This window comes from Dermacentor andersoni, chromosome 10, assembly GCF_023375885.2.
Source record: "Dermacentor andersoni chromosome 10, qqDerAnde1_hic_scaffold, whole genome shotgun sequence".
In the NCBI taxonomy this organism is placed as follows: domain Eukaryota; kingdom Metazoa; phylum Arthropoda; class Arachnida; order Ixodida; family Ixodidae; genus Dermacentor; species Dermacentor andersoni.
The window spans coordinates 95365087-95375409 of NC_092823.1; the positions used below are offsets into that span (position 1 = coordinate 95365087).

The following is a 10323-nucleotide window of genomic DNA, read 5'->3' on the forward strand; positions in this document are numbered from 1 at the left end:
CAAAGCACTGCTTCGAATGCGAGTGTAAACTGTTATTCAATGACACAAAAATACTGTTTGTGCACAGTGATAAGAGTACAAGAGAATTGGCGAAAGCATTTCACATAATGAGAAAAGGTAGTGGCTGTGTTAGTCAAACTCTCGTAGCCTTATTTTTGAAGGTAATGGGCATGTTGAACAGGGCTGAACAACGGTGTTATTATCACCCACGACCACGACGCAATGTCTTGGGAATTCAAAATGCTGTTATTCACATCGAGCACGCGCGCACACTTGATGCAAGGTTTCAAAAAGCAATTGTATTTTGCCAATAAATGCAGTTGTAAGTGCTAACCGCCGTGCGAGTCCCATTCGCTTTTCTTTGCCTTGGGTCGTAGCACTGTCTGAATATTCTGGAAATCCACCAATTCGCTCAATCTGCGGTTCTACTGAAAAGTTTCACGTTCAAAAACAGTAAATACGGATATTTAAGAAAGATATTCGCTACCCAGTTACCCATGCACACGTACAAACCATGATAAATAGGATTAAGGCTGCTGCATATCTAAGCGCACGCATAGATGCTCCAGGAATGTTGCCGGCTATTGGATGTGCTCCACCAGCAGGCACCTTTGTGCAGGATTTGACGTAAGTGCACACTGAAGTGGCTGAGGTCACCTTTCTCTCGACCTTGTAGAGCAATTAATTTCAAAAGGTGTGATGTTCCTGTGTTGAGCACCGCTGTTAAGGGAGTTGCTAACCTTGCTTTGGCGCTCATTCACTTGAAAGATCAATTTCTTGTTCTTTTTGAGCATTGGCTTTCAAACGACCTCTATCACTGTATGCTCATCCAGAATATTTTGAATCTGTCGCTGGAGGATTGGTTGAGTATTCTGGTCACTTCCACATTTGAGAGAAGAAGAGATCGCGGCAACCGTTGTGAATTTGTCTGAACGCAACTGCTCAGCCAGAGCCTCTTCTGTAGCGCTGCGTCGATGACTGGTTTTCTTGACAATTAATATATGAGCGTTTATACATTTCGCGCTAAAGATATCGTGCAATATTTTATAGGATACCTGCCTCTTATGATATTGCTTGCCGTTCTGCTGCGACCACGGTTAAGTGTTCGATATTGGGTTTGCCCTGTCCCTCCGTCGGTCCATTCCGTTACGCTGGCGACAACCGTCCTGGTAATCGGCGACACACAACGACGATTTTTATCGCCGTGAGACCAGATCGTCATCCCCAGTTCCGCCACTGCCAAAATTTCTTGCGCTTCTTTCATTTCTCCTTGAAAAATGAAGCAGAAATCATACAAGCGCAAGAAAGTGCGCAACTATGTAGCGAGTATGCTAGTTTTGGCTCGCTTTCTTTTATCCAGAAAAGCGGGATTTCCCATGGCAAATTAGGTGACACGTGCGGCGGGACGTATCTTGCAAATTGCACATCTTTTGTCTTGCTTTTGTTGTCTTTTCCTGCTTTCTTCACTCAATGTGCATTTATACCTGCGCTCGGAAAAATAAAGCAGTTCCGCGCTGTGTGCGTCTGTTCTTTTCTCTCTGTTCAATGCAGCAAGAAAACATGAATTATGTTCGAATTTTTTCTCTTCGCACTTTCTCAACGTCTTAGCAACGCTTCAGCTGCGTTATCGCTTGGATTGGCTGTCCGTAAGTTGCAGGCGATAAAAAAAAAATAGTGTTGATGAATGGTACCGCAAACACTCGTCCAAGAGCCGGAATTTTTTTTTGTGTGTGTGGGGAAATGAGAAAAAATTGTCCAAAGCAGCTCCAAGCTAGACAGGTCATAAGTGCTCGAGACCTTCTGCCCAGTTTCAAATGCAGTGCCACAATTGAATCTGCACGCGGTATCAAGCGAGCGAGGTTTTCTGAGAACGTCCAACACACTGACGGCAATTCAGCACCGTAGACGCTCGAGCATGAACCGGTGCTTCTAGTAGTTGCGACGAACTAGAAGAGGGAAAACCGAGGGGCCCAGTTTTTGTTATTCACAGCTACCTGAATCCATATGGTAATGAATTCATGGAAAGCATCGGGAAATTTATTTCCATTTTCTGTTTTAGATGTATGAAGCAGTGCTGGGAGAGCGAGTGAGAAAGAACACGCGCAAAATTCTATGTATGAATGAACGAGAAGAAAGGGTGTTAACCGAGGAGCCCGATTTTTATTAGTCATATCATAAGAAGCCAACAGACACTGACACCAAGGACAACATAGGGGAAATTGTGCTTAGTAAATGAAATAAAGGAATTATAAGTTAATGGAAATTAAAGTGGATGAAAAAACAACTTGCCGCAGGTGGGAACCAAACCCACAACCTTCGCATTTCGCGTGCGATGCTCTAACAATTGAGCTACCACAGCGCTGTTTTGCCATCCACTTTCTTGGGTACTTATATGTCCTAGTGGAACCCTTGGAGTGTTAGCCAGCGCCACCACTCACAGACCTTGGCGGCGGACGTGGAACGTCCTTTTTTGCCGCAGGCGTCACGAGAACGTGATATTTTTGGGTGAAGGCAACTGGTCAATAAACCCACACATGCTACCTGAAGGCATCAATGTTGCCGGATTCAAGACCTTCGTTATCCACTTTAATTTCCATTAACTTATCATTTCTTTATTTCATTTATTAAGCACAAGTAATTTCCCCTATGTTGTCCTTGGTGTCAGTATTTGTTGGCTTCTTATGATATGTATGAATGAGTGAGATAACTTCATTTGGAACCCGGCGATTGAAAGGCTCGGGCCGGGGGCCGCCGAGATGGCCACTAGGAGCTGTCAGTCCTGTACGGCCTCCATGGCTTGCTCGACGACCCAAAGTTGGTCGTGGAGTTCTGACTTGAGCAGCATGGCTGACCGCCGCGCCCGCAGATATCCTACGAAAATTTTATACTTGCGGCTGCTAGCTGCACAAAACAGGTCTCCCGGAATGAACAATTCCTGACCCTCAACCTAACTGCCAATCACGTTTGTTTTCTCTTTTCGAGGGACACGCATGTGCAATCTGACTCGCACAGTTTCAGTGCGCACGCTCGAAGCAAGAAGGCACTGCGAACGGAGCAACCACCGTGTTGATTAGCTGCGTGCGTGGACGTTTATCAGCTTTGGCGAACAACACTAGCAACTGTGCTTCCATTTCTCACGCGAGACCCGTTTCCTTGTGGACGCTACGAATCCGGTGTATAGCAATACAATGCAAGGTTGTTTTAGATGCTTCAGTCGAATATTCGAGAACGCATGAGCAATTAATTAGGACACTTGGCCCATATTTGAAGCGCACATCACCGCGAAAAGAGGCGATGTGCTCGGCGAAGGTTTCAGTTTGAAAGTAGTACGCCGCTTGAGAATGCCGTTCTGGAAAACTGTGTAACGGTGTACAAACTAATGGGTGCGGTTTTGCTGATTCGTGGGGGAGCATGGAATTTAGTCTTCTTTAATCGCTGGATGATGAAGGTGAATGTGGCATTTTGGACTCGTGATTAGCGACAAGGCGACGAACCACCGAGCCGCACTAGGCCGCGCATTTGTGCTGGCAATGCTAAATCCTCTGCTAAATCTTCCCCGCATACAGACGTAAATGACGAAGCACACGTATGCTTTGTACATTGCGTAAATCATAGCCTTAGTTACAACGAGACTTTCGCAAGGCGGGCAAGGGAGATAAAAGCACATTATCTTTTCTTTAAAACAATGAAACAGACCTACTTCCGCTTGGGTTAAAAAGTTTAATCTTTCTTTTGCTCGTGTTTTTCGCGTAACCCGCTGGGAGACGGCAAAAAAGTGTACCATCTATAAATATTTTACTGTCCGAAAAAAAAAATTTTCTTCCATGGATCTGTTTGAAAATGTGTATGGAACGTATTGTGAATATTAAAAAACAGCCTAGACGTTGACGGTATATCCTATATTAAGACAACAGAAAAAGTAGCGGCGTGCAGTGGACCCATATGTGCAATGTTTTTTAGTGAACTTATTCTTACTGCTCAACCCCATTGTATCGATCGGTTCAAATTGGGCACGAACTTTATTTCTCGCGTATCGCTTTTCTGGGGGGAAAAATGCAGCGTCGGGCACGAATAGTTCGCTAGTTTCTTTCAGGGAAAATATTAACCGCCTAACAAAGCTGAAAGCGACCACAGAATAAAGGTTTTACAGCAATGGCTGTCTGTGACTGGAATCCCGGAATTTTTTCACCTCCGTCGCGTCAACAGAAAACCCAGCGGAGGAATCCGGGCAGCAGTGCCGGGCCAAGAGCAATGGCTCGTCCCTTGAAAGGCAGAGGCACCAAGAGAACACATAGCACAGCTCCCATTTCAATACGAAACGCAAAAATAAGAAACGCCGTCAAATCATATGATTGATGAAGTAGTGGGCGCACTTTCGCGTCGATCACATACGTTGCCGTCAATCCCTCGCCTCTAATCGTTGTCAGAGAGTTTAACGTAGACATCTCATAACCGCCAACAAAGCAGTGCTTCACCCAATCGGTGGAAGAGTTTGGTCTCGGTTACTTCAACAATCAGATTCAACGAACTACAGTACACGGGTCATGCATGGATTTAACGTGGGCCAAAAACATTTCCCCAATACAACGGAATACACCTGTGTGTATCATAGCGACCACAAAGCAGTTGTAGCAGTAATTTCAATGTAATAAATAAAAAGGCTTTTTAAACTCCATTGAAACGTGCGTTTGGGTCATATATTACTTTGAAGAGCAATGTGGGTAACGGGAGCACATCATCGGATCAGTGTTTGACAACTTTCCCTACATTAGGCTGAACGTATCTACAGCTTCGCTCACAGACCACCCTCACAGGAGTGGATTGGCAGTTATATTTTCGATAGCAGCCATTGTATGCCGTAGCTAAGAGGCGATATTCAGTTGTCGACTCCAGAAAGTCCCAGCTACTCTCTGTAGCAAACAAAGTTTTAACTGTTTTGACAGGTTTCGTTTACTTATTGATCGCTTATAAGCATGAGGCTTCAGAATGCTTCGTTGCAAAAGCATCTAGTATTGTTGAGGTTGCATTGTTGCATCAGCATTGTTGACCAAACATTTCAGGATGGTGACTCACAGGCTGCACCAGCCGGCATCAACATCTGTAATGGCGAATCTCGTCTTGCTCGCCTCTGAATTTAAATTACACTGGACACGCTTGAATGGCTCAGAAAATAATAAAACTTAATAAATGTGACGGTCAAACCCACATGTAAGAATATTCTCTCGCAAATGCTACAATGTCCTTACGAGGAATAATTGTTGTAGGCGAGTTTCGCGAAGAATAAAAGCAAGGTAAACATTTCAACATTCCAATCCAAAGTAACTTTCACCGTTTCACAGAAAAATGCCATTTTGTAAACTTTCCTTGCTTAAAGCGGAGGCGATTTTGTTGGATGCAAGAAACTCGCTAAGGCACAATCCTTGCATTTGACTCGTTTTCATGGCGCCTAAAGGAGCCGGACGCAAAGTGAAACGCGCCTCAAAAGGCTTTCCTTGAGGCTTACGCTTTCGCCGGCGTATCGCGCATCTTTTCACTCTTGAAACTGACTCACAACAGCCAAATATCCGCTCTGATAACCGATAAAGTGACGCGTAGAGATTCTAGTAAGCGAGTTGTTTTACCATAGAACAGTTACCCAAGACGGTGCTCGCGTGTGCAATTGTTATGTCTGATATATTTTAATGACCAGTATATTTTTGTAAGCGGGTTGGACAGTGTCCACTGCGCTGGTTCCGTGAGCGAGGCATTTTTCTGTTGAGCACAATCCCGGGAACTTGAATTCCCGACACCCCTGCAGAATACGAAAATCGCTTGTCTGCAAAGTCTTCGGCGAACGTAAAGAGAAACCAGGTAGAAACCTTTCCGCGGAGTAGACCTCGTATAACTTTGTCTGTCGGCAAAGACGTCAACCGCACGCACTCTCTCGCAGCCGCTGTGCTCCTTTGGACGTTGAGATTCACCAGATACTCTAAGTTCTGTAATCCGACACTCAGTATATCCTTAGCTCAGAACGCTATTAGAGCAATCCTAATTGGTTACAGCATCTTCGAGTCAAATGCGATCCTTAATTGGAACACGAAATTTATGCGTGTAAGATCATATTCATGACTACAATGTATAATTCGAACAAAAAATTTTATGCGCATTTGTGTGCATTATTTATCCCAAAGCGGCATCCGTGTCGTTGAATGACCGCGCCAGGCCCAGCTTCGCGCGATCGGGAGCAAGGCGGCTGGCCGTAATGATCGCGTACGCGAACGCGATCGCGATGGCTACAGCCAGCACGACGGAGACGAGGACCAAAGGCCGGTTCGCCTTGCTCAGGAAGGATCGCCATCCGTCGGTGGCCTTTAACTCGCCGGACTTGCTCTCCGTGGCCGCGCTGTCACCTGCCGAATAAAATATTGCGACAGCGTGACTTGTTTGTTCGAAAGCGTTAACAGACCGTACAATGAAGGGTCCCATAATGCACATGCGAGTTGAAATACCGCTCAAGTAAACGACAAAGTAAGTCCGGATCAATATTTGATGAGGCCAAACATAGGAGGACATTGAGAAAAGAATTATGGGGTTTTACGTGCCAAAACCACTTTCCGATTATGAGGCACGCCGTAGTAGAGGACTCCGGAAATTTCGCCCACGTGGATTTCTTTAACGTGCACTTAAATCTAAGTACATGGGTGTTTTCGCATTTCGCCTCCATCGGAATGTGGCCGCCGTGGCAGGGATTCGATCCCACGATCTCGTGCGCAGCAGCCCAACACCGTAGCCACTGAGCAAGCACGGCGGGTGAAACTGAGAAAAGAGCAACTTGTATCAACGAGATATTTTCAACATACCTATCGTATTCACCTGAATATCTTAAAATTCCATTTTTAATAGACCTCTACTGTAGGAGAAGTTTACGAATGCAGCAATGTATAGCATAATGAGAATTTAACGCAATTAGGTTGTTGAGATGAATGTTTCAAATTTCTCTATTAACATATGGAAAATGGAGCTATAGCCTTCAAAATGCAAAAGAAGGTCGCACAACAGCAAGCATTGGTTTTCATGCAACTTAGTCCTCTTTTAAATTCATTTATGCTCTTTTCCAGCACTAACAGTGTCTCGCACACGGCATAAACGCAAACTTGAAATACTGCCAGATATGCAGCAAGCCTTGTATAAAAACTGCAGGCAGATTCGCCCTTCCTAGCATGCCAAACATGATTGGACGACACCTGACAAAAGTACGTTCGGTTTTCGAAACAATGGCCTGCCTTTTCTTTAGAGGCAAATACGTTATAACCCATCTATATCTCTAAGATGGGCAACAGAATTCATTAAGAAACTTCAATTAATACTGCAGAAGTGTACCTCAGAAGCACTCTAATCCGCAAAGAAATAACTCGAAATGATACGCACAGGGACCGTTATACACAGACCACATACAAAAAACGCAACATGCAACATACAAAAGTGATTAAAGTATCTCAGTCCAGTGCCTCACAGGAGCGTTAAAACTGGCTTCATTGCGAGGGTCTCGCTGGAGGAGCGTGTCTATGCACCAAGTATACGTATAGTAGCTCAAGACATAGTGGTCTCTGATGTTTACTTAATGCGGACATTAGGACAGTTTTTAGTAGTGTGAATAGACTGCAAGATAAAAAAGAAATATCATATGCCTCACGATACGGACCATAGGGAAGATTGGCAGTATTATTAGCCTAATTCTTTACGAAGCATACCATATTCACATATACCTCAATACAGTACCAACATGTTTCCATGCCTTGAGCTTTTCAAGACCAAGCGGCCTGCGAAACTCCCGCATAGTATCGTAAGCGTGAATAGGCAAATACTTCTGCTTTAAGCTGTTCACGACCGCACATTGTAATAGTCCCGCAAAAAGAAGGCACCACCGCTGCTCTGCTCGATCAATGGTAGAGAAATGTGAGTTTCTTCAACTAACGCCCTCTATATGCATGTTCGTTTTGGGTTAACATTCGGAACATGTATTGAGTACTCCATGCGCTTCCTAACTCTAAGCACTTTTGTTGGTCGTGCAAGTCCACTCACCTTGTTGATCGGTCAGTCGCCGATTGTCACCGGGAGTCGCAGTGAGACGGAGGCTTCGCCGCAGAGGTAGGCTGCCTTCCGATGCCGTCGGCAGCAGCGTGGTGGTGTCAGGCAACCAATCAGCGCCCATGTCCATGGTCACCTGCTGCTGTTCGCCCTTAAGCGACGACTGGTCCAGCAGGTCGAGATAGCAAACGTTCATCATATCCAAGATATGGTCTCTCATCACCGCACCGCTTTCAAGTTCCGAGAGCTCCTCGTCCATGATTGCTGGCTTCGTCTGAGAGGCGGAGCGAGCTGTCTTCCTCTTCTTCTTTGTCTCGCTTCCATGGTTCAACGGCTCTGGCGTGGTGGTGGTTGACAAATGACTTTTGTCTATACTGTTGACCCATACTCAGGTCGTAAGGGGGGAGTGAACATATGACGTATACAGGACCAGTCCCAGACTTCCTTGAACTATACAGCAAAGAAATCTCTTTTCCACAGACCATCACAGACCGAATGGCTGCAACGCCAAGCCACGTGCGCGCTTCGACGGAGCAGAGTGGACGAAAGGGTGCACCTGCTGCCGCACTGGCGCTAGGCGTTGTGCGAGAGGAGAGTGCTTCGCCGCGATGGCAGGTCATCCTCGCTCTCGCTCTCGGAAGCCTGAGTTAACCGTGCGTTCCTCGTTCGTGCAAGCTGTCGCATGCGTTCTAATTATCCGCGGCAATCGCTACGCAGAAATTAATCTTTAAAAAACAACAAAATTGTCACGTAGCGGTGACGGTGAAGGCAGCAAAACAGTGATTAACGAAACTAGTGTTTTATTGGGCGAACTTGTGCCCTCAAAAGCAGGCTGCACCCAATCAACAACGATAGCGGCGAACACACTCGGCGATCGTCTAAAATCTGATCAGCGGGACAGGCGCGTTGGCTTTTATACATCCGTCGTCGGATGTTCCAGAGTAATCGCTGGGACCCGCGTCTATTCCACAAACTTCTGCACTATTCGCGTCGCGCATACATGCAATCAGATCACATAACGTTCGGTGACAGACAGCGGATAGAAGCATCCATAACAATCCAGAGACTTCCGATACATGCAGGCGCGTACTGCGCTGTGCGATAACATTTGTTAGGCGATGACAAGCGGTCACCCGGAAAAGATAAACAAGGGCACGTGTCAATATATTCGAAAGAAGAGAGATAGAGAGATAATTTAACTGAAAGAAGGCAGAGAGGTCGGCCTGAGCTAAGGTGCTCTAGCCTGCTACTCTGCACAGGGGGAGGGGGAATGGGGACATAAAGATGTGATGAGGGATGATGACGACATAGCAAGAGGGATGCGCAAAAGATGAAAGCAAGTTCAGCACTCTGATGATAAACATTCACAAATGTCATCCATGAAGCCACAATCAGGTTTCGCCTCAAGTCTGTAGTCACCAGTTTGAGTGAATTTAAAAATAGAGGCGTTAGGACGAAGCTGGTGTGGGCCTCCCCTGCGTGAACAGCACAAGCGCCAAACAAAATCTTTATAGCATATAAAGAGCTGCGATAAGCGGCTCTAGCACGGCGAGCACTTGTAGGGCACGTTTAGCGGCCGGAGTCTCGAGACCACCGAGAAGCACGAGCATTGATTCTACTAGGTGCTTCAGCATTTTTTGTACACTCTCCTTCTCATTGTGTTCATCTCGTTGCTTGCCCGTAGTGTCACCGGTTTCATTGGCCCTATAATTCTTGGCTTCATGGCGCAGAGGACCGCTAGTGCCCGCTGGCATGGCCGTGGGCCTAGCGGGCAGCAAAGGCCATTCCGTGTCTGTATCAGCCGGTGGAGGTGAATGTTTGCCGCGTGCTCTCGTCGACCTTGAATTATCAGTAGACGCCGTAACCGTCCTCGATGCACGCGCAGACAGAGGTGGTCGTGGCACCTGGGCCACGGTAGGCAGTTGTCCTGAAATGGTTTTGTGATGCTTCTTTCGCGAGCGTTGGTCACTTTGGCGAACAGATTGAGCAGCCTCTTTACGTGAAGAGTGGTTTCTTGCCATTTTTCGAAGAATACGAACCTCCTGTTTCATCTTCGGGCATTCCTTCGAAGTCGCTTCGTGAGAGCCAGTACAGTTGGGACATTTAAATGAAGACGCCTCACAGTCGGTGGTATCATGCTCTCCGCCACAACGCGAGCAGGTGGCTTTGCTTCTACAAACAGCGCTCACGTGTCCTATCTTGTGACATTTCCGGCACTGAATAGGCCTCGGAACGAATGGTCGTACTCGGTGTATA

General features: G+C 46.2%; 1 protein-coding gene across 1 annotated transcript; it reads right to left on the bottom strand.

Moving 5' to 3' along the window:
* Positions 1 to 6134: 6134 nt before the first annotated feature.
* LOC126546016 (uncharacterized) lies at positions 6135 to 8605 on the bottom strand. The gene is made up of 2 exons (XM_050194075.2): positions 8062 to 8605; positions 6135 to 6389 (listed from the first exon to the last, which is right to left on the bottom strand). Exons 1-2 carry the CDS (start codon positions 8324 to 8326, stop codon positions 6160 to 6162), a joined length of 495 nt encoding a protein of 164 aa, XP_050050032.1. The 5' UTR covers positions 8327 to 8605; the 3' UTR covers positions 6135 to 6159.
* Positions 8606 to 10323: the final 1718 nt, after the last annotated feature.